We start from the raw sequence: 25,618 nt of genomic DNA, 5'->3' as shown, positions 1-25,618 counted from the left end.
GGTCCCTGGTATCCTATGCGTATGTCCACTTATGTCACAGAAATACTCAGGCTTTCCTTGTTGAATAAACTAGGGTTCCAGCCTAAAATATACATACTAACAACATGAGTTGAATTTAGTTAATTTTAGAAGTTATCTAGCACTCCAAGTGCATGCTTCTCCAGCTACCAGCACACAGAAACATAACATCTCAACTCTGCTGTTCAAGACTAAAATTTACTCCTATCAGTCACAGCTCCTATATAGCATTTCACACACTTTGCATGACAGTTCTGTGTTCCGTAACCACAGACCCCTGATCAAATGGACCCTTTGAAGCCTTCTTGCTCCAGCTATAGGCAGCATATTGCTCACAGGCTCTTGTCCTGCTGGGGCACTTCAGCCATCCCAAAATCTGCTGGGAAAGCAGCACAGCAAGCTGCAGGCAAGCCAAGAGACTCTTGGAAAGCATGAGGGATACTTTCTGGAGCAAAGGAATAGACAGCAGCTCTCCTGCTAGTCCCAGCTCTTCCCCTGTCTAGAGGAGATGCAGTCCTGGATCTGATGGGCACCAGTGTAAGTAAGCTGATCTTGAATGTCAAGATTGGAGGGAGTCTGGGCTGCAGTGATCATGCATTGGTGGAGTTTGCAGTCCTGAGGGATATGGGCCAGCCAAGGAACAGTTAGGCCCCTGAACTTTAGGAAAGCAGACTTCAGCTCTTCAAGGAGCTATGCAGTGAGATCTACTGGGAGACTTCCCCTCAGGGACAAGGGAGTGGAACAGAGATGGCAGATCTTTAAGAAATCCTCCTCAGAGTGCAAGAGCTGGCGATCTCCAGGAACAAGAAATTGGGCAGGGAAGGCAAGGGAACAGCAGGGCTGAGTAGGGAACTGCTGGTCAGACTGAAGGGAAAGAAGCAAATGGACAGGCAGCTGAAGCTAGGATGGGTGGCCCAGGAAGAGCTTGAAGAGATGTTGAAGAGATCAAGTTTGGTTGTCCAGGGTCAGGGTGAGGAAGTCCAAAGCAAAAACTGGAATTGAATTCGGCAAAGGACACAAAGAATAACAGGAAGGGTGTCTAGAGGCATGTTAACCACAAAAGGAAGGACAAAGAAAGTGACCCCCTCTGATAAATAAGGGTGGAAAACTGGTAACAATGAATAAGGAGAAGGCTAAGGTACTCAACAGCTTTTTGCCTGAGTCTTCAAGGGCAACATTTCTTCCCAAACCTCCTGAGTGGATGGACAGCAGGACAGGGACTGGGAGAATAAAGTCCCTCCTACTCTAAGTAAAGGTCAGGTTCACAATCACCTAAAGAACATGAATGGACAGAAGAGAGGGAATTGGCCAAGCCACTCTCCATGATATTTGAAAAAATCTTGGCAGTCAAGTGAAGTCCAAGGTGGCAAGAAAAAGCAAAACATTGTACCCATCTTAAAAAAAGGTTGAAAGAAGGACCCTGGGAACTACTGACGTGTCAGCCTCACCTCTGTGCCTGGGAAGATCACAGAACAGACCCTCCTAGAAGCTGTGCTAAGGCACAGAGAGGTGATTTGGGACAGCCAGCACAGCTGCACTCAGAGCAAGGCCTGCCTGATGAATTCAGTGGCCTTCTAGGATGGACTGATTATATCAGTAGACAAGGGAGCAGCTACAGTTGTTATTTATCTGGACTTCTGTACAGCCTTTGACATGGTCTCTCCCCAATTTCAGTGTCTCTTAAATTGGAAAGATTGTGATTTGATAAGCAGACTGCTAGATGAGTAAGAAATTGGTTGGACAGTGGTATCCAGAGGGTAGTGGGCAATGGCACAAAATCCTGATGGACAACATCAGGGGCCAGTGGTGTCCCTCAGGGGTCCATACTCAGACCAGAGTTATTTAATATCATCACTAAAGACACTGAGAGAGGGATTGAGGGCACTCTCAGCAAGTTTGCAGATGACACCAAGCTGAGTAGTGCAGCTGACACACCTAGAGGATGGGATGCCATCCAGAGTGACCTGGTCAAGCTTGAGAAATGGGTCCATGGGAAAACTTCATGTGTTTTAACAAGGCCAAGTGCAAAGTGCTGCACATGGGTTGGGGCAACCTCCAGTCCCACCAAAGGCTGGCGATGAACAGATCACAGCAGCCCTGTGGAGAAGGACTTGGGGGTGCAGGTGGAGGAGAGGCTGGACATGACCCAGCCATGGGCACTCACAGCCCAGAAAGCCAAACGTGTCCTGGGCTGCACTAAAAGCAGCGTGGGCAGCAGGGCCAGGGAGGGGATTCTGCCCCTCTGCTCTGCTGAGACCCCACCTGCAGTGCTGCATCCAGCTCTGGCGCTCCTGGCAGGGGACAGGAAAGACAGGGACCTCTTGGAGCGAGTCCAGAGGAAGCCACCAAGATGATCAGAGGAATGGAACACTCTCCCGTGCAGAAAAACTGAGAGGGATTGGTCAGCCTGGAAAACAGGCAGCTTCAGGGGAGACATAACTGCAGCATTCCAGTACCTGAAGGGAGCTTTCAAAAAAGCTGAGGAGAGAGAGTTGTACACGAACTTGTAGTAAGAGGACAAGGGGCAATGGCTTCAAATTGAAAGAGACTAGGTTTATATTAGAAATTGGGAAGGAAATCTGAAGTGCAATGGTGGTGAGGCACTGGAACAGGTTGTTCAGATGAGATATTGAAGCCCTATCCCTGGAGGGCCAGATTGGACAAGGTTTTGAGGAACTTGGTCCACAAAAGGTGTCCCTGCCCATGGCAGGGGGATTGGAACTGGATGATCTTTAAGGGATGACCCCTTCTAACCCCAACTGTTCAATAATTCTGTGATTTGACAGACAAGAATACCGAGCACCAAACCATTCCACAATAGAATTTACCAAAAGGATAAAATTGTAAACTTCACATACTGGAAAACACAATTCTTCCTGACAGTATTACTACCTGCCATGATTCCAGAAGGATTCTGAATTGAGAAAGACAGGAAGAAATTAACACCTCAGGAAAATGAACGGGAATGAGAATAGAAAGGAATAAACAAACCTCAAAACTTGTACTTGGGTCCATTATTTAAAGCAAAAGATTCAACAATATCCCAAATTTCCAAATAAGAATTTTAATACATGCATGATATTCACAAAATGAGCTATTAAGGAACAATTTGATGTCTTTGGTGTTATGGTGTTGTGTTTTTTTAAACATAACACCTTTTACACTTTTCAGCATTAGCTCCGCACCACATAAGGGCATAATTTGCTGCCTTCACACTCAACATTTAAGAAGCAGCCTCTTCTCCTATCCTTTGTCACAGTGTTTGATCCTCTAATCATTCCTTGCTTTTTAATTGTCTACGTGGCAGAACTAAGGTACAATTATAGCAACAGCTGCACAGTTAAGAGGCAAGAATGGCACTGAGCTTCAAGACAGTATCTATATCTAATCTCTCCGTAATTTCTGATCAGGGTAGCACCTTCACTGTTACTAATACTTGTGCTTTACTAGATTTAAACGTGTCACTACTTCAATCACATTCCTCTGATATACTTCTTTCCAGATGCATTTCTAATTTACTGAGTTACAAAGACCTCAAAACAATGCTTCAAGAATTTCTCTGTGGAGAATTCATTAACAGTTAATTTAGGTAGCTTAGGTACTACAGTAAGTAGTCAGAGTATTCTAAGAAGCCCTGGTATAGTTCTCTAGAGAAAGATTTTCAGCATTTCTTAACCAAATAAGCAGCAACACAAATCTTAGCTGTCTTGTGATATACTATTGATTAAGGATTCTAGAGTGTTTTAGAGGAAAAAAACTCTAGCAGGTTAAGACCAAATTTTTTTGGAGACAGTAACTCTGGAATATAAGATACTACTTCCAACTAAAGTATTACCAATGCCTCACTCCTCTCCACAAACTATTTTAATTTTATTTAAGAAGCCAACTTATTGATCAGTTTTTAAAAGGTGAATTTTGTTCTGTTTTTCATCCCATGTACCAATGTTGAAAAAAACCCCAGCAGGTAATTACCTGTTTCTTTGAAATGCTTTAATTAGCTTTGGTTCCCATGGTAACAGTTCATTAAGCAGTCGTAACAATGTACCATGCAATTCCTTTACTGCTTGCTTCCGGTGGTACCATCTTCCCTGAAAACATAAATTCCATTTATTTATCATTGCATTAGACCTAAATCTTGTTAGATTGTACTAGGACTACAGTAATCCTGGTACACTGGTAAAGCATATGGAAAACAACTGGAAGAAATGATTAGAAACTTTCAGAGTTACATCTATCTTTAACTTACGTAGGACACTATTACTTTTATTTTAATACTACAGAGAGATAATGTCCTAGCTAGAAAAGTAATACTGCAAGGACGCTCACTTTTTACAAGTCCAAATTACAACTGAAACAGGATTCTACAAATACACCATGTGTTTAAAATCACTTAAATGAGTAACTAACATAGGTAATAATCCACTCAGATCAGGGAAATCAACCACGTATGTACACTTCTCTGAGTTAAAAGTTTTTCAGAAAATCTCACCATAATCTCATTTAAGAAAAGTGGTATAAATTGTAACATTAGTAATTGCAAAAGAAACCTTACTACAATTTTCAAGGATAAAAATCCCACTGTTTTTCCGTAACATTTTATTTAAAGTTCTAGAAAAATGGATTTTTTTAAAGAGAAGTTTAGCAAATTCATCTTTTGTGAAGCAACAGACTATACAACAAAAACCAATTTTCCAACATAAAATCCTTTAAGCTTTTAATTCAAACACATAATTAAAATTTTTATTCTCAAAACTGATATATGGAATCTCATGTTCATGTTTTCATAAACCTAGAAAGTCTGAATAAGGAGAGAAGACTTTGGGAAATTACAACCATGCTGGCCATGGTGCTGCAGAACACACCCCTTAACACTCACAGACAGCCCTTGTACATACTTCTTCCCAAAACTTTATTCTGTAGTTCATTGCATAAAAGACTGAACAATGCATATATATGTAACTGTTAGAGACATGGTATAATACTTCTGCCACTCTACTAACTCCGTGCATTTTATGTAAATGAAGATTTTAGCTCTTGACTGGTCAGAAAAAATGTAAAACAGTAAAGAGATTATGGTTCTGCAAGAAAAAGAAGCAAGACTTAGGAAGTTACTTATTTCATACACATATTTAGCTTTTGGCAGTGCACATATCCTTCACAGCTTCCTGTGGTCCAGCACACCAAGAAAGGTAAGGCAGGAAAATCTGGATAAAGCTTGTACAGCTGCATTTCAGCAGTGTACAAAAATGATCTTCCTAAGGACTTTAGACAATTCCTCTGTACACATTTCAGCAGATCTCTCCAATGAACAGCAAGATCACTCAGGTTGAATGCTTGTTTGAAGACCAGGTATCTATTTTTTAATGGATAACCATTTACATGTTACATAACAAAACAAGTAGTTACCTTCATTCTTCAATTAAAATTACAAAAGCAAAGATTTTAATTAGGATCATTATGCCACATTACCACATAGTGATCGGTGTTGAACACACTTGTGGCCAGTCACATGCATAAACCTGTTACTAATCACTACAACAAAAACCAGTATCCTTGCACATACTGTAGCCTACCAGGGCATTTGGTATCATCTGTTAATATCTGTAATCAATAGAATTAATTATTAACATACAAAAGAATATTACATGCAAATTTATTTTTCTTGTAAGATAAAACATTTTGCAGACTATTTTAAAGTAAGGTATTTATACACTACAGAGCATTAGTCACTGTCTCAAAACAAAAATCAAATAGCAAAAATAAACAATGCTACTACTATTGTAAAATAGAAATGCTGTACATGTAGTTGATATAGCAAAGAAAATGTGTGAAAATGTAATAAAAAGAGATGAAAAAATCACTACAAAATAAAAACCCCACGAAATTATTAATTTCTGAGCCTAATTTGTCTTTCAATAAGGCTAAGATCCTGGCTTAAGTAGGAAAAAAAAGTATTTATGAGAAAGATAAATATCAGCTGACCACTGAATGAATTTGAAGCAGCAACTGTTACGCAGCCAGCACATGAACAGTGTTTAGTCAAGAACAGACTTCAAGACTTCACTGACTTCATTATTACTTCACAGAAAAACAAATATTTTTCTCTCTACTTACAAAAACAAACATAAAAAGCTAGCCAACTCCTGCCCCCTAATTCCACAGCTAGCTATAGTTGGAGGCCTGTCTCTAGTGGTGTCCCCAAGTGTTCAGTACTGGTCTAGCATCGTTTAACTTGTTCATCAGTGACTTGGATGGAGGAGCAGATGCCTCCTCAGTGAGTTCACCAGTGACACAAAGCTGGATGGAGTGGCTGATACCCCAGAGAGCTGTGCAAGCCTTCAGAAGGACTTGAATAGGGTGGAGAAACAGGCAAAGAGGAGCCATACTTCCAAGTAATTTCAATGAAAATCTTATAGCAACATAATTTTTAAAAACATAGGTTATTTCCCTTTATCCCAATTACTTTTTTTTCTTAGTGGGGCTTTGGAATTGACAGTAAACCTGTTAATGGAAGCATGAACAAATTTTAGCCATAAGAAGAATCTTGTTTCCTCAGAAGTAATCAGAACAGAACAAGTATAGTCCAAAAAAGACTGGAATAAAAAAACCCTGATCTTTTAAATTATTGTGATTCAGTTGGTTTTCTGTGCAAACACATAAATGCTAGATGTTATTATTCCTTAAATATTAAACAGTAAAAAGAGACATTAAAATTTTATATAACCCATGACTATAAAATTTAGCATTTCTTCTCATATGCAGTTTGATTCTCTAACAGTCTGCGGTTTGTCTTATTCAGAGGGAGAAAAGGCAAATCGATAGGTGATGTAACTATGATTTAACTTCCTACTACATAGCTGCCTACTACTTTCTATAGATAATAAACTTGTTCTCACGAATGTCTGTGTTGTAAATTCTCAGAAATAACAAATAATATAAGAGATCAGCTACAAACTGAAGCTTAAGAAGTTCAGGCTGGACGTCCAAAGGTGTATGTTAACCAGAAACATACAGCACTTGTTCCCTAAGAAAAGAGGCTCACCTGGCTACACACTCCTTTCAGGCAGCTGTGGTCTCCCCTGACCCTCCTTTTCTTCAGGCTCAACATCCCCAGCTCGCTCAGCTGCCTCGTACAAGATTTATGTTTCGGACCCTTCCCCAGCTCCACTGCCCTTCTCTGGACACCCTCCAGCAGCTCGGTGTCTTTCTTGCAGTGAGGGGCCCAGAACAGAACACAGGATTGGAGGTGTGGCCTCACCAGTGCTGAGTACAGGGGGACAATCCCTGCCCTGGCCCTGCTGGCCACACCATTGCTGGTACAGGCCAGGATGCCCTTGCCCTTCTTGGCCACCTGGGCACAGCCTGGCTCATGTTCAGTCACTGTCACAGCACCCCCAGGTCCTTTCCCCTGGGCAGCTTTCCAGGCACTCTGCCCCAGCCTGTGGCACTGCCTGGGGTTGTTGTGAGCCAAGGGCAGGGCCCAGCACTGGGCCTTGGTGCCCCTCACACCACTGGCCTTGGCCCATCGATCCAGCCTGTCCAGATCCCCCTGCAGAGCCTTCCTGCCCTCCAGCAGATCAACACTCCCACCCTGTCTGTGAACTGACTGAGGGTGCCCTTGATCCCCTTGTCCAGATCACTGAGAATGATATTAAACAAAGTTTAATTACCATCTTGTTCCAAGTAGTGACAAACAAGACAGTATTTTTCTTTCTGGAAACACAATAAAAGGACATGAAAATTAACACAAGAAAATAACAGAGGAAAAAAAGGACTAGACAGAGAGGTATAAAATGTGACTTTGGGCTATGTCAAGTTACAAGTGAATTTCAGAAATGCAAACACAATAAAAACCCATTTTAGAAATGGGCTGAATGTTTCCATATAAATACAGAGAGATATTCAACACATTCAACTGAAAACTTACCTTCTAAAACAAGGTTTCTGACATCCAGAGCAGCCAGGAAATGCTGACTCCACTCTCTGTGATCGATGCTCCAACATGCACTATTCTGGCATACTTATGGAACCCCAAAGCAGACTGGAGCCAGGATATTGATACATGGGGTAAGGACTGAATTTTTTATAGGAGTTTTTGTTTTGTTTTTAAATAAACACACACACACAACACCACAATATTATGCAGTTTTATAAGATTATCTGTAATCTTTACTTAATATCCCAGGGACATAAAGTAAAGAAAATTAGTAATCTTATAAAACCATGCAATATTGTTAAAAAGGGGTGGTGGTGGAGGGAGAAAACTTACCCTTAATAGGCCTGCTCCATTCTGCTGCGGGGTTCTGTGGTATGTGTGAAATCACCAGTCTAGCGTTTTCTAGTGATGTCACACAGAGAGGGAGTTGGTGATCTCCAGCTGCTTTGGACAACAGATACCTAAAGAAAAGAGATCAATAACTTTTTCAAATATATGGATTAATGTTGAATGCTCTTAATAACTAATTGATGGGGCAAATACTACTATTTCATATACTTACTTTCAATTTTTACTGAACAAGAATGCATGATGAGATCACATATTCGTACTATGCAAATTCATCTATTATTGAAAGTGTTTTAATGCTTAGAGTTCTCTTCTACAGTGAAAGTTCCTGAAAGGCAGTATCTTGTATTCTACTTTCAGCAACATCATTCTGAACATGATAAATATATATCAACAGCTAACCGACCTCTGATACTCTTTGAAGACTGGGATTAAGGAGAGTCAGGAAGAAAGACCTGTAGTAAATTATAAAACAAACTCACTAATGACATCTCTTAATCAATTTTATCTTTGAGCATTTACCAGCAACTAATGAAAAGTCCTGACTCCCTCATACAGTTCCATGACGTAGATATCTGATCACACCAAGTTATATCCTAAAATCATCTCATACTCTCTTCTTTCTATTATTTCTCTTCTTTCTACTATTCTATTTTCTACAAGCAAATAAAGTAAAATAAACAAAAAAACAACAACACCAAAACAAAGTGCAATAAATTTATTGCTACCAAGACTGTCTTTATCTTATGATTTAATTCATTACTATGAAATGGTTTTCATTCAGCTGTTTAGCCACAAGTTCTAATTTTCTTTAGTCAAAATTACTATACAATCATCACTGTGCTGATCAACACACCACATTTTAAAAAAAATATACAAATATATAAACCGCAAAAATACAAGAGAAACTTTATTATCAGCATGAACTTACTGTTGAACTCAGAACAGTGAAATTATCCAGCACTGAATTGTCACATTTTACTCCTCCAGTAGAAGAACTTCAAAGTTATTAACTAACACTTCTGCAACTTGCAAAGAAATTGGATGTATGTAGTATCTTAAAATATTTACATTATTCTATGTCTTTTAAGTTGTCGAGATCTTCTTTGACTCCTTCTTATATATCTGAGTTTCTTTATCTTCTTAACTCTAGATATAAAAGTGTTTCTGTATTCCTCAGATGAGCACCTTAAAAGCAGCTGGTTTGCTAGTACTGTGTGCTGACATGGATGCCTTGAATTACTTCTTCAGAACAACACACTAACTGATCAAAATCCAAAGCACTGTCAAGTGCTCTACTTAGTAGTATTTCTCTGACAAAAATGTATGGGTACCCATTCATCTCTGATACAGAACCCACACTTTCACATTTGGAACTGTAGAAAGGTATGTGGCAAAAATGGTTTAAAGAAAGCTTCTGTAATAAAATACATTTATTGGAGGTTTAGTCCTCCGTATTTTCTGTTTTACGGAGACTCCATAAAGTCCTCACTTTACACATGGAAAGGCATGAAATATCAAGAGAAAATATTTGTGAAAAAAAAGTAGACAATAAAGACAGAAAACTGGAGAAGATAAGAAAAACTAAAGACTATCACAAAAATATTGAATTCCAGTGAGATAAGCCAAAGTCAAAAATATCAGAGAAGACAAATGTGGAGAAGATTTCCAAAACTGAAGCCTAGAATTGGCCTTATTCATTCATATTATACAACTAAATATTACAAATGCTCCACATCTTCAATCTATCCTCAAAAGTACAAGAAGCCACATGGATGTAGATGTGTATATTTCTGTCTCAAATTCAGTATTTTGGGCTTATATTAGTGTTTTCAAGAGATGTAGGCAAATCAGAGAAGCAGTAACAGTATTTGGAAGTGATTGAAGTACAAATCAGGTGTTCAGGATAAGGACAAAAAAAAGTAGGCTATATACCATATGGATGAAGATACACACTAATAGAGAAACTAGGCTTAAATTAATATAAAATGTTTCAGCTTCAAGACATGAAGTGTGTCTATTAATATCCTCAACCCTAGTATTTATTGGTATCTCTTTTATTGTAGTTCACTTTACCTGCAGTTTAAACCAGCAAATGGGTGTGCATACACAGATTTCTCAGATTATAGTACTTTCTCTGTGTGTGTACACTTACGTAAACATAGTAATGCTGATGAAAACAAGTATAACTGAAAACCCTTTACGTGCAAAAGTCTCAAGCAAAGCACATATTTCATTGGGAGGGAGGAAGTGGTCAGGACATGAGGAGGCAGGAATGGGGAGAGGAAGTCAGCCTCTGAATAAAAACTGAATGAGATTTAACCCAGTAATAAAATGTCTCCATAGGCCACAAATGACAAGACACAGTAGTTTTTTCCACTTCATTGCTTGCAAAGTTAAGGTCTGAATGACTAAAATATTAGTAAGAGCCCTAAACTATTTTTGATGGTTACATGAGTATCTGCTGAGGGGAAGTTCTTCAGAAGTCCCTGTAGATTCTTGTCTAAACAGTTTTCAAACATTTTGCCAAACATTTTCAAGTGTGATAATATGTCTTATTTCTTCACTGAACAGAGAGGAAATATTTTATAAACTTATAAAATTAACCATTTTGCATTATTTTTTTCCATGTATTAACATATTTAAAAAATAAAATATAGCAAATCAATGAAAAACCTCAGAAAGCAGATTCTTAGTTTAGATACTTACACTTGATGAACAAATTCAACAGCAGCTTAATTGGAATCTCATAAAAAACCACATAAGGGAAATATCTTCCACCCTGGATCAATATATTCCTTTGAATAGCCTCACAAATGAATTTCTGTCTGCAGTTCTAACTATTTCTGACCTAAACCAGCGGGTTTTTCACTTTAAATTTTCAGGTGTACTCTGAAATACATACTTTTGCAGGTGACTTAATGCTGCAGAAAACATCATTTTGCTTTCAGGCCTGTTGACCTACCTGCCTAAAACAAATATCCATTTCCAAAGACAGACAAAGGCATTCAGCCTCCAGGGACCATCTCATTACAAGCTCCAGGAACTCCAGGAACAACAACAGAACACAAAACTTTTAAAAGCGAGGATTTAACTTTTTTGGCTATTAAGTCAAGAACATCAGGGTGTTACATATTTCTGCAAACAATAAAGCCTTTTCTTCAAACCATAATTAGCTATTACCTTGGCTGGTGTCTTTTGATTAATCCTTCCCATAATCTTTGTCTGACTTTTCTCTCTCTCTAGGGATGATGAAGTCTCCTTCTCAGGAAGGCACTGCTCATTATTTGTTTTAACCTTCTCAGCTTAACTGTGGGAATCCTGGGCTCTAGCCTCCCTTGTCGCCCCAGCTATGCATTTATCCATCAGATATGGATAAATAAAGTCTTGTACTTCAGTAAACAAGAAAGTTTCCCATGTTGATGTTAAAAATTCCATTCATGCTACTGCAAATTCAGCTAGTACCTGCAAAAAAGCCCTAAGTTCATTATTATATGCAAATACCTGCAATCCTGTCACTTTGATACTATACAATGTCAAGAAGGATTTGAAAAAACAAAAAAAGTTAAAAATAAATTTCTGCTATGATACGCAACAATTAAGTACATACAACGGATCAACTAAGCAGCTTAATTAACAGTTTCACACACACACACACACACACACACACACACACACACTCACATCACACGAGAGGCAGATTATCTGAAAGGCAATAAGATTTCCATTTATACTCCAAGAAACACTGATTTGACCAGACAGAGAGGACCTAGGGAAAAGTGGGATCCAAAATGCCAGAGACTGATAGTTTTATCCAGTGTATTGATCTTACAGAATGCATTACTTTACTGCCTCTTCTCATAAAAGAAATTTCGTATATTAGATAGAAGTCTTTATATGATCCTAAATATACTAGCAAAATACTTCCCTATCATGTGTGTTTGTCAAAATTTTTTTTCAGCAATACCACTGCAAGTGTGAAATTAAGCTACTTTGCATATGTTGGTCAATTTGTAGTTACAGAAAATTTCTAGGAGCTCATATTCAATGGAATGCCAGACACATTACATATACAGTCTAAATTTAAAAAAAAACAAAAAACAAAAACAAAAACCAAAAAAAAACAAAAAACAAAACAAAACAAACAAACAAAAAAACCACAAAAAACAAACAAAAAAAACCCCACAACAACAACAAACCAAAAAACAAACCCAAGAGCTTAAAATGCAATAAAATGTCAATAGAATTTTTAGCCAGTATTCTTCCACTTCAGGTTACTAATTGTTTACTGACTGCTTGTAATTTCACCCACACATTATCTGTGTAAGTATTAGCAACAAAAGAGACCTAATTTCTACTAGTATCTAATTTTCATTGCTGTAAATTCTGGATTTTTTTCTATCGATTCAACCTTTACTCCAGTTTTTAAAATTAAAGGATGCAGCTTCACATGTCCTAAGCAATGTACAAGAGCTAGAAGAAATTCTACGTTAGACATTCCTTAGGGTATAAGCCTTTCACTGGGCAATGCACAAAACATTAAACTTTAAGTCCTTTAAGTCCCCTTTCTGCACCTTTCACATTCTTATTTCCGGTCAGGTACTTAAACAATAGCAAATCTGATTAATTTCTCCTCTCCCTCTCAATGTGTAATATGTGGTAGGGAGAGGAATTGTTTAGTAGCTGAAGGAATAGACTTCTTAGAGCACCCCGATGGCAATATCCCACACAACTTCACCTGCTACACAGAGGTGCTTTTCCTGTTAAAATTAGTCCCACTTTCTTTTGCCCGTTTTGTAGACAGCCATTTCTGTTCTTACAATGACCACTCAACCTGTAGCAAATGCAAGCACAGGTATTTGTGCAACTCCATAATAAATTGCATTAGAAAACTGGTCTGGCTTACAAACAATTCACCAGCAGAAGTAAGTTGTTAGGTTTATCACAGTCTAACTTTCGCCATGCAATGGAACAAAGGATTTTGCTAGCTTCTGGCACGGGATGGCACAGAAAACAGAAGCTTCCAGAGACACAGGTAGCAGGAACTATTTATTTGGCAGCAATTTAGGCTTATGTCAGTTGAAAGCATATGTGAAATTGCAGCATCACTTCAAAACTGTGTCTAGAGTTCAAGTACAGAGTTGAACTCTTCAAAATTAAAGAACTGAAGTGAAATTTAATTTTTCACTCTAAACAGCCACAGCAAAGTAGCACAAACCAAATCACATTATGAGTACAACAAACTCACCAGCGATCAAGAAAAAGTACTAGGATTTTTACAAGGGAAAATACTACTTATAGCTAATTCAAAGGACAATACAGTTTGTATCTCTACAAGAGTAGAGAACCAAACTGTTTTCATCAAAGAGTGAAAATACTTTCCAACAGGTTTATTATTTCCTCGTAAAAGAAACTTGAAGAAATGCCCAAACTTAAAATTATTCATTACTTTCCTTTACATAACCCTATTCTAATTTTCTTTTAAGTTGCCAAACAAAAATCTGTCATGTCATTTGTTGTCTCAAGTTGATGTTGTGAAAAGTATCATATAAACCAGTCCAACAACCTACCAAAAATGAGGGAAAATAGTGTAAGTTTATTCATACTAAAAAGACCCTGTAGCTCAGCTCTTTCATTATAGTCTCCATTATTTCCAAGTTCTGGAGAAGGAATCCCTTTTATGTACTCTGGAATGGTCTTCAACGTAATAAAAGGGAGGTTACAGTTAACAAAAGTTTATGTTTGAAAGTCTTAATTTAAAGTTAAATAAGCTGCACTTCTAAAATGTGTTAGTATTTAGCATAAAAGTAAAGCTTGCCTTGAAGGCTTTTCTCAGTAGCATGTGCTAGCAACTACTAAACTGAAATTACCAAGGAGGTTAATTGTGAAGAAGAAAGATTCCTATGGCTTCATTCAGGTCATTATTGCAAACAAAAATCAGTATTAAGTTACCATGAAGTAGTAAGAACATCATCATCTTTCAGTCAAAACAAGGAAATCGATGAACAGCATGTAAGTGCCATCCTATTAAAATAAACTTTCACATCAGGTAGAATTTCCATTATCAAATTAGAAAATTGTTTTACTTAACAGATGCACTTCAGAAAAATTAGACAAACTCAATTCTGGATGCTTCTGAAACTGCCACTGTCATTTGATTAAGAGGTAAAGAACGAAAGCCTACATTTTCCCCAGTTTTTCAGATATCAAACATAGTTGATGGTGTTAGACATCAAAAAGTAAATCCTAAACACTTTCCTTACAAAGCAGAACTTCATTTTTTGCAAGTTCTAATTTATGATTATTCACCTAATGTAACATTTTTCTATTTGTATGTTTAAAAGGTAACTATGACATTTCCCTGATAAATATTTTTTTCAAAATCAGTATCTCACTTTACTGTTTCCTCATAACCATTTCTTCAACAATTAATCCCAATCCTTTTGCTTTACATAAAAATTTAAACAACATAAGTATTTAGAGACACAGAATCATGATTTGATAGGTCTATAAAAGCCAAAAAAAAAGACTGTCCTTACCTCACAGCTTCTGCATGCTGAATGAATTGTACTTAACTACTTGGGTTTTTTAAGATGGTGCAATTAGAACTAAACATAGTATTCCTGCTGAAGTCATGCAACTTACTTACATAATGACATTATCAGATTTCAGTTTAAAGTGCAATTATGACATATTTAGCATTTGTCCACCCTTGAAGAAGTCCTGTTCCTACAGTTTTACTAGCAGACTGAAAGTCTCACCTGCATTAAGATTATTGATATACTCCAGGAGCATACTCTAATTTTTGGCTTTTTATCCTATTGCTAACATAGCCTTTCTGATAGCCTCTTGGCATTCTTAAGATAAAACCAGTTTGCAATTTAGCAACTACAATATAATTTCAAGATTAGGCTGGTATTATTCCTTTGGCTACATTAACAATTATTATGCTAATTATCTGCACTGATAGTTGTCTTTCAGAATCCTAATTTATTTTGTCTCTCTTCTACCACAATTCTCTCCCTTATTTAAATAACTTAAGAATATATTGATTCTTCATGAGACTATGAACTTTCACTTGAATTAAAAGCAGCCTGATTTCTAACATAGAAAAATCAACACTTCTAACTACTACTTTTTCATAGAAATGCCACTATAGATGTGCCTACCAAAGGTTCAATAAACAGAACTACAATGAAAAAAGTAGTAAGACTTCACTGCAGAGGACTGTTCAAATCAGCACTGTTCATGTATTTAAACCCATCCACCATCTTAATAAGAATCACTGTCTCCTAGAAAAGGCCAGACATGCTGGATTCTCTTGTCTGTTACTCCTTTGAAGTTTTCAGTTGCACAGACTCAGTGACACAGTGTATTTTGGTAAAATTTGTAACTCAATCTGGTATCAAAAGCCAGATAGCATGCTTTCTGGTACAAACACCTACAATAAATAATAAACAAAGTAAATTTTAATAACACGTGCAAAAAAGAGGAATTAAGAATTCTAGAAAATTAGAAGTTCTGATCAAAACTGCATAGGCAGATAGGAGAATTCTATCCTGCAATTATTTGTTGGTAAGAACTTGTCCTCAGAGCAAAACAGTCACATGTTTAATGGAGAAGAACTACTTGTACTAAGGTATTATCACTATCTATATTTTGTTTTGGCATGGAGAAGTGCTAACACAGATACTGAATTCACTTACCATAAAAACACTGAGAACAGAGCATAACACAGAAAAGGTTAAGATTACAGTTCCCACGTATCAACCTTAGGAGGTTTCATGTAGCTACTGAACAGCATAAAAAATTTCAGTTGACAGGCCTCGGCAAGTAACTGACACTGCTTCATATCCATACAAGTGAAAGCTTTTAATGTCACATACCGATTTCTTTTTAATGTCTTCCAGATCTTTGAGTTCATTCTCAATCTTTGTGATTAATTCCCTGAGTTCATCAAGATTAGTGCAAATAAGCTAAAAAAAAAAACCAAACAAATTAACACAAACATTTGATGATGTGGGACTTGTAAAATGTACAGTGAAATTAAATAAAATTTAAAAGCACATTATTACTTAGTGCCACAGTTTGATTTTTATTTCCTTATAGTATTTTCAAACATAAAAAACCCAAACAAAAAAACAGGACTTATTGAGAGGAACAAAATCTAAGTAGAAAATACTCTTCTTCTTCAGACAAACCATATATCTACCTGTAAGATTCCACTTCAAAATGTAGGAATGTTCTTAAAACTTCTCTGAATGACAAGTACCAAATTTGTCTCAACCACAAGGATGACTTTAGAACAGCTCTGAGTACCAAACAACTTCTAAGTGAAATAAGTATACCAGCTTTGTAGTATGCTATGTTTATAACTTATTACACTGGTATAACTTTTCCTGAGCATAACTTTATATGCTCACACAGAGTATTCCAACCCCGGATATGGTGAAGAGGCATCTGAATCTGGTGATGTGGTTTAGGGGTTTCAGGGTGACAGCAGCAGTGCTGGTTGGACGACTGGACTGGATGATCTTGAAGGTGTCTACCAATGGTCCTAAGGCAACTAGTCATCCACTAAATATACCTACTTAATGTATGTTTTGAAGAAGTATTATATTCTTCTAATTCTTATCTTTAGAAACCAGCTTTTTACATATTTTCCTTTCAGAAAATGAATGCTATTTTCTTGAAAAAATTGTCAGACAAAGGTGATTTGTATACTTTGTCTTACCATCATCTAGGGCAAGTTAAAAAACTAGACTTACAAATCTAGAAATTATTAAGATGTTAGGTTCTTTTGGTTCTTATGTTTAGGTTCTAAATATCTTATATTTAGACTTGCTTCTTTTGAACACCTTTAGGTGGACATGTTTTCCTTTTTACTGAAAATGTGCAATAATTTCAGAAAAATCAAATAAAAAAACCCCATACAAATTCATGCGCACTAAAATGTTTTTATCCAACAACTGTTAAGTATTTTTCTCAAATCAGTAATTTATAATAATATATTTTTACTTCAAATTCACGTGCGGTTTTAGATTTTCAGCAAGTTTATATTAAAAAAGCACCTTCGCTAGTCACCATTAAAACACTGAATTAACCCTTTTAGCAAAAAAAATTTCAGAAACATCTAGTGCACACATTCCATTATTTTCATAGCATTGTGTACATTGAAGCATTGAGGAAATGGAGTGACTGAAACCAAGTTTGCAGTTTTCACATTTATTGAATTTAGAATATCAAATTAGTAAGGAAATTGGCAGTGTCTTGCCACAGACAGTGTATGCAAAATTTACTTGTGAAAAGTATCTCTCTTAACCCAGAAAACAGAATTACTATTGGTAACTCTATTAGGTTCAAAATGCATGTCCTGCACTTAAAGGAGTCCCAAATACTTAAAAATATAAACTGAAGCCAAATACTGGCTGTGTCTGGCCTGTGAAGAAATTTATGATACTGTATTATTATGCAAAAATATATCACAAAGTCCTTGACAAAGGTCAATAAAGGCATGGATAAAGGTTTTCCCTAAACAATTATAATCTGTTTTTTGACTATACACCTGATAATTCAGTTACTAAATTCTATCGTTGCTTTCTATTTTCTCCTGTGAGGCCAATCCAAACTACAGCAAAGGGAAAAACAATGCCAGTAAATAAAGTTTAATTGCCTTGGGGCTGGGGGTGACAGGCAAGAGTAACCAAATCTCTAAGTCACAACTTTCATCACATGTACATTTGATGGTCATAACTGTGTGTCAATTGCCTAACAGTAAAACCAGGAAAGTAACAGCAGCTGAGCTTGTAGGATTTATGGTCAAATTTAGTTTAGTATTTCAAATACTCTAATATTGTACTGAAAAGCACTATAAAAAGGGTTCAAGAAAAAACTTTGATTTCTTCTATTCACAGTATGATTTGAGACGAGAAAATAAAGATGCACATTGACTGTGAAAAAGCTAATTCTAAAACTTCTCTCATATGTTTAACATTTCCTATCTTAGAGAATCAAGCTAGTGTTTTGAAGGAAGGGTGAAAAAAAAAGTGATGAAAATAATGAATTGTAGTGTACTTCATATATTTTGATATGGCCTCTAGATGCTGTTTCTCCCAATGAGATTCTTACTTATATTTCAGTGTTCTTTGCTCATGGTTGGTAACTTAATGATTGGAACTTTCATTAAGTGGAACTTAATGATTCAACTTTCTGCAAACAACATTGCCTTCTAACTTGATCTGTATGTTTCAATGAGTAAGTTAAGATGAAAGCAAAAAAAAAAAAGTATTAATGTTACAATTTAATAATTTCGTCACATTTTGAAACCGGTAGTTTCACATTTGGCTCCTGAAGAACATGCCTTTTAATCACCTATCATGAGGAAAATAATCTGAAGTGAAAAATATTTTCATATTGAATTATCAGAGAGAGTGAAAGACTAGTCCCTATTCTCTAGGGAATATCTACATGGTGGTTTAACAATCCAAGCTGTAAACATTTACATTAGTGTAATCTCTTAGTTGTGTACATATTAACTGCAACAATGACACACATCTGGTACAGTATGTACTACAGAGGAACTTCTTTTTCTAGGCAAGAAGCATCCTGTTTCTCAATTGTATACAGTGGAATCTTCAGATATTCAGTAAAACTTCAAATTCAGTGTTCAACTTTCTTGTTATGATGCAATCTCAGACCTCAGTAATCTCTCAAATACCCTGTAATCAACTTATAAATGAATTCTTTAACACCATAGAACCATATCTAATCTGTGGACCTGTTGATAAATACAAACCTAGTGTGTTCCTCCAGATAACTGATCCTTGCCCTCTTAACTTCAGACAAACTTTTCGCAGAATTTTTACTCAGTTCAACAGGGTGTCATGCTTTATTTTAAGCTATTTGTGCAATGACTGTTATTTATAATTGTATTTCCTATGAAGCTGCTCATTTGTCACTGACATCAACATGTGGAAAATGTCTAGATAGCCCCCTTTTGAGATCCGTATTTAATATAGACCATAGCTGATAAAACAGAAATTGTTAAAGATACACTGAAACAGAGCTTGCTTGGTCCCTTTCTCCACAGTTATCATACATGTAGGTCTATATAGCAACATGTGAATGTACATGAGGTGAAAGGAGAAAAGACTGAGTGAAGCACTGGTTACCAAACCTAAATCTACTCTGTAACTGGGAAAAAAACCCGAAACACATTAGTGTCTCTTTTGTACAGTACTATAATTACTGTTAATTTCTTTAAAATGGTAATGAGCAACAGTAATAAGAAGCTTAGAACTCAGAATAACAAACAAGATACAACCAAATCATGATCTATGAAGTTGTAAACCCACTTCTCTAATAATTTTCAGAATATTAAAACCAGGACTTGTTTTTTGTGCATTTTTATTTGGTAAAAAGAATTTAATTTGCATCTGCTTTTGATTTGTTGTTTGCAGGGCTTTTATTTTGCTGTTTGCAGGGCTTTGGGTTTTTTTTTAAAGCAGCCTGGAGCTATATATTATAAAAATGGCATTCTAAATGTTAGATTAAGTAGCACTATTACCTACTGAATTTTCATTAATAATTAATTTTGATTTTTGTCACTGCACTTACTAAAAGACTTATTAATACTAATTTACTCAGCTTTAAAGCCAAGTCATGACTTTCAGAAGATCTATACTTAAGTACAAAACCTAATCTTATAACCTAAAGTGCCTTCTGGTTGGCTTTGGGGTTTTTTTATATTTGTTGGCTGCAGGCACATGAAACATATTATATTTCTTAATTTATTAACTTTCACTCCGAAAGAACTGATGTGTCGACATGAACAGCAAAATTCTTGTGGTTTGCCCTCCCAGCATATCTCAAAAGGTCTGCAAGCTGTTCTACCAAATATTTATAAACTATATTTTTACCTTCAACCAGTTATGTAATTTCGTAAAGTTTGGCCATTTGTGTATGTGGGAAAGAGTATACTGAAGCATACATTACTAGACTCCAAAGGTCTTAGTATTATTCCAAATATAAAAGGTTTAATATTTGCAAATTCTTCTAACAGTCATACCTCCTGAAAGAGTCAGGGTAAATTGTTAAAAAGTTGTTAAGTTGTTAAAAAGCTCCCCAAATGATTAAACTGCTCAATACTAATCAGTCTGAGCCTCACCTGAAACAGATATTAGTCCTAGCTTTGATCAAAAGAGCCAGATGTATTTTGTTACATTTTAATATAAGGTTTTGCAGGCAATAAATATACACTTAGACATACATGTGTTTCATCTACTAAAGCTAAAAGATTGGGCTTTTTTAGGTATACCACTTAAATATGGTTGTTTAATTATGTAAGAAAATATTTTTATACTAATTGCATATATCCATGGCATGCAGATAACATGCATGTAAGAAAAAAATTAGACATGTGCCTATTTTTTGGAGCTGTTAGGAAACATTTCAGTCACCACCATTACAATATAGACAAAATCAGTGTAAACTTAAATATCAGCCATCTCTCAACATTGACTGTTATTACCCAATTTTAACACAAGAAATTCCACCAGCTCCATCTGAAACACATGATCATGATGGAATGACTCAGGGTGAGGGTATTACAAAACAGTCATGATTTCATGAAAGCCTGCTGGCCAAACTTGTACAGATTGCTCTCTGAAGGGGGAAAATAATAGCCAAAGGAGAACTTCAATCTGAGCAACATACAGAGAGAGCAACTTAGAACTGAAGTACTGTAACACTTCTGTTACAGCACCATAAAACCATATTAGCATAATTAATACTCGTGCTGCTTTCTAGAGCCTAAGGGGTCCTGGAGGCCTAGAAATCACATGCTGATAAGGAATAACAGTTGCAAGCAGGGTAAGCACAGTTGCCTATAAATTTTTTCAAGTCCTTCAGCTAACCAAGCAAGATTTCAATTCAAGAACCACATTGTCACACTTCATAAACCAAGGTAATTTTAACCCAGACAATTATATCTACCTTAAAAATGTCTTTAACAAGTCCCAGTTTTAACAGGTTTTATACTGTAACAGATATATCTGGGATGATAAACAATACTGAAAATAGTGTTCAAGCTGCACATTCTAAAAATGGTAAAATATTTTCTACATAGAGAAAGTGAAATGTACTTTCAAAAATATCAGTTTAAGCCTTTAAAAGTAGAAGAAGCTTTAATAAATATTTCCAAGGTCTCTATCAGAAACTAAAGGACTTACATACATTCAGATTTCAAGTGCTTGAAACAAAAATTAAAGTAGTTTACCTGAAATTCTGGGACGGTGGACTTTCTGACACCTTTCCTCTTCTTTGTGATTGGTTTTTTAGACAGTGATTTTTTTCCTTGTAAGATTAAAAGAGAAAAGCTTCATAATGCTGTTCATTTCACTTTATTAATAAAACAAAATTACATACAGACTTGGAAGTTAAACTGCAACTAACAGATGGTTTTCAGTAAGTCATGTAAGCATGATGAATCAGAACCAGACTCAGCAGAAGCAAACATTGAGTAAGTATCTGTGTACTGCAGTCTTTTGTGTGGACTGGAAGGGAAAAAAAAAAAGAAAAAGCCTACTACAATTTCAATAATACAGCACCTAAAAAATCTAAGTAATAAAAGTAACATTGATACCACTCTTCTGAAAGAAGCGTAACCCAGAACTTAAGACACAAACATAAGAAATATAGAATCTTACCTGCAAGATTTGTCTCTAACACTCTAAAGAATCAAACATTAGGATCTAGGATCTCTGTATCTAATAGTAAAAAGATACCCTCAAAACACAAGCAGTATCTAGAAATCCCTGATGAACATACTGAATTTACCAAGGAAATTAGGCTGATTTGTTTTTTCTGCCTGTGGCAATACCTAGCATTCTCAGAAGAAGGCAAACAACTTCCTATAATGCACTTCACATGCAGCTGTGCTATATACAAATGGATCTAAAAAAAAAAATCTCTGTGAAGGTAAGGCAAATGCTTCACTGCAAACAGTCTAAGAGTTCACAAGTCAGATTCATTTCTCAAACCAAGTAGTTATATCACCAAGCAAGACAGCAAAGTTTCTTACATGGTTATTTCTACAATCATATAATAAATTTAAACAAGATCACGATTAACTTGTTCATTCAGGCCGAAACCATCACTCTATCACTTGTCCCCATTCAGGAGTCCTAAACAATAATTAAAAACCTTAAACAAAAAGAGAGCTTGAAGAAAATAATCCAATGTGGAATTTGTTGTCAACTAGCATGATTGCAGGCACTTGGTAATAATACAAACACAGGAAGATTAGATATTTATATTAATGAAAATATTGGCAAAAATTGCACTTAACCTTCTTCCTTACAGATGCTTTATGTGTGTGCAAATGCGTAGGTACACATACACACAAATATTCATAGATGCCTATGCATCTATATTTCCAGTTTATTACATCATGAGTTTCCTGAACATCTTATTTGGATCTGAAATAAACACACTTATGGGAGAAGGCACAGGGCTTGAAGAATCTAGATCTGAAACTCCACATTGTGGAAGCCTTTGAACCCCTCAGGGGAATCCCCAAGGCCTTGCCCTGGCAGAATACACCATCGAGTCTCCACCTAGGCTGAAAGAAAAGACTTGTCCCATGCTGCCTTGCAAGACACTATGCGATCTACCCCAGTTTTGCTTTCCCCATATGTCCCTAACTCTCATGGTTTCTCTTTTTCCTGTTTCCCCATTGGTTGTGGTATCCCTGGTGTCCTGCCCTCGTGTCCCCTTATAGGGCACTGCCCTTTGCCCTGCCTTTAGCACTGCCCCTGTGCCCTCAGACCATTGGTCTCTGACCCCTTACTTAGCCACTGAGCACCACATGGTCCGGGTCTTTTGTCCCTAATTCCCTTCAGCATATGTTGGAATAAACCCCTGCTGAAATTCATCATACAAAAGGCTCTTCTTGCCTCCCTTCACTGAGCTAGCTGTGGTGTGTGTGGTGTGTGGACTTAACTGCTTGCCTGAATGCCTACCCAAGTGGCCTTTCCAAAAGAGATGCTTATTTGGAATAGGTACCAGCCATCACCATCTAAATCCCATTTTGCTACACCACATAAAATCAAACTGTATTAAAATCAATTAAACAACCTAGAAACTACCCATACCAAACATATTTAAAAATGTAAAGAGCCCTCAACTACCTCAACTATCAAAAATAAATACTTCCATATTTCACATTAGAGAATATGTGATAAAAAGAGAAGCTTATTTATTAGAACAATAATCCAACCATTCTGACAATGGGAAAAGAAGTCAGCATTTTTGTTATATAATTTATGAATACAGCTGCATGCTACTACTGAAAACAATGTTGTTCATTGAATGAACTAAAATAGAAGTCTAGAAGCTTTCTTGACAATCTGGCTCAAAAAGAAGTCTGGTCATATGGTGCCTCATTCCTTTAGGACTTTTAAAAAATGTTATCTGGAAACAAAATTAAAAGTAAAAAAAAAAAAAGGCAGCTAGATTGCTTCTTTACAAAAAGGAAAATTTTAATATGTTTAAAATAGAATTTTCATTTTACTTGAATATTTTCAACATATTTTTCAACAAGTATTTACTTGTCTATTTTTACCATCCAGCGCTGTATGATGTATGATGCAGTGTAATTCAAGAAGTAAGTTAATCAGAAATATTCTTTCTCTTTTCCCCAATATATCCTTAGGAAAAGGAGGAGGAAAAATTTTAGAAGGAGTTATAAATAACTAGAAACCCAAACAAAAAGAACACACATCATTCCTTTCTTCACACCAGCAACTGAAAAGCATGAAGTAAGAAAGCTATGGCATTACACACAGATCAACAATTAAGAGAAACCATCTAGAAGCAGAAGAAAATGAGCTTTACACATTAAATTAAAAATAGTCTGACATATCATAAAGCATATCTGTTGGAATATATGTACCAAAAGACCTACACAATTCCAGGGCTGGTAACTGCCAAGAGCTAAGCACACATCTGTATGGAGCAGCACCACAGTCTTTTTCCCATTTTTTTGACACCAGATGTCCTATGGTACAGACATTTTTGGACATAATGTATTAAAACCTAAAAAACCCTACAGATAATTGCTCCAAGGGAGAGAATTAATATACATCACAAACTGCATACGGCAAATTCATCTTCTACCTCAGTAACACCCTTTTAAAATAAAAATTTGATATTAGAAAGAAGTTGTAGTAGTAGTACTGACGATGTCTACCTTTTATAAAAGCTTGTATCTGGTTTTCTGAAAATAATTTCTCACCTTTAGACAATGGTAACAGAAACCAAATCTTTCACAATTGGCAGTTATCTGTAATTTGTGTATATTCCATAGGTGAAACATTTTTTAAAAGTGTATAAAAATCCAGTTTTGTAACCCAGAGGTGTGATGGTTTTATGGATTTCCACCCAGCACCAGACTTGCAACTGTGTAATAAACATAAATATCTTCTCCATGTAATTGGTTATACCCACCCAGCTACTAACATCATCTTGGGATAACAAAATCACTAGAGAGAGGCAACTTCTCAAATCGCTTCAGAGGTCTGCTAGAGATCTTTTTATCTATAATCCTGGATGAAGAAACTGACTCATAGGCTGATATTAATTCCTAAGCAGATGAATTACTGTTTCTGACAGCAGTTAAATCACAGTGCATTTTGAATCATGGTGCACTGTGCCTTTCAGAGCATACTTAATGTACAAATACAGAATTACTGACTAAAAGCAATCAATTGGAAAAATCTTAAACCTTAGTAGAATATTATTAAATCTTTACTAGAAAAATATTTATAATTAAGAATCCCATATACTTAATCTATTTAGTTCACCTACTCAATTCAACACAGCCTGCTTCTTGCCCACATTTAAAAATATTTCAGTGTAACTTTACATTCACTAACAATTCACTGTTACAATTTACTGTGCCATAATTTGCAATTATGTCTCCACACAGCCTTTTCCAAAAGGCTACACATCTCAGTTTGGTTTCAGTTCAGAGTGGAAGAGACTATGAGGCATCTTGCCCCCAGCAGGAGCTAATAGGAAGTCAACATTTTCTTAACCAAGAGCCCCTTAGCCAGCTCTGTGAAAACTCTTAGACATTAAACTTAAGTTCAGTAGCTACAGGAGAAATGTGACTGCCCTAGGTTTTCTTTTCAAGCCAAAACAAATTCTACTGATACTATCAGTGAATAGCTAGGTAAGCAACTAACAAAGTAACATAACCAAGACGTGAACAGTAATTATAAGCATCCAAAAAAACACACTGGGGAGATTAGAGGC

At 36.2% G+C, this 25,618-nt stretch overlaps 1 protein-coding gene across 3 annotated transcripts in view; it reads right to left on the bottom strand.

Moving 5' to 3' along the window:
* The window catches only part of BRD10 (bromodomain containing 10), a 54,532-nt gene that overhangs the window by 12,345 nt on the left and 16,569 nt on the right, over window positions 1-25,618 (bottom strand). For all 3 annotated transcript variants that reach the window (XM_063422234.1, XM_063422236.1, XM_063422237.1), the window contains 3 exons: window positions 21,579-21,655; window positions 16,189-16,278; window positions 3,991-4,106 (listed from right to left, as the gene is read on the bottom strand). In XM_063422234.1, the coding sequence (XP_063278304.1) occupies window positions 3,991-4,106; window positions 16,189-16,278; window positions 21,579-21,655 (283 nt within the window). The remainder of the gene's footprint in view (window positions 1-3,990; window positions 4,107-16,188; window positions 16,279-21,578; window positions 21,656-25,618) is intronic.

The sequence above is a fragment of the Prinia subflava genome, chromosome Z, assembly GCF_021018805.1.
Source record: "Prinia subflava isolate CZ2003 ecotype Zambia chromosome Z, Cam_Psub_1.2, whole genome shotgun sequence".
Classification (NCBI taxonomy): domain Eukaryota; kingdom Metazoa; phylum Chordata; class Aves; order Passeriformes; family Cisticolidae; genus Prinia; species Prinia subflava.
This window is presented reverse-complemented; position numbering and strand designations above follow the sequence as displayed.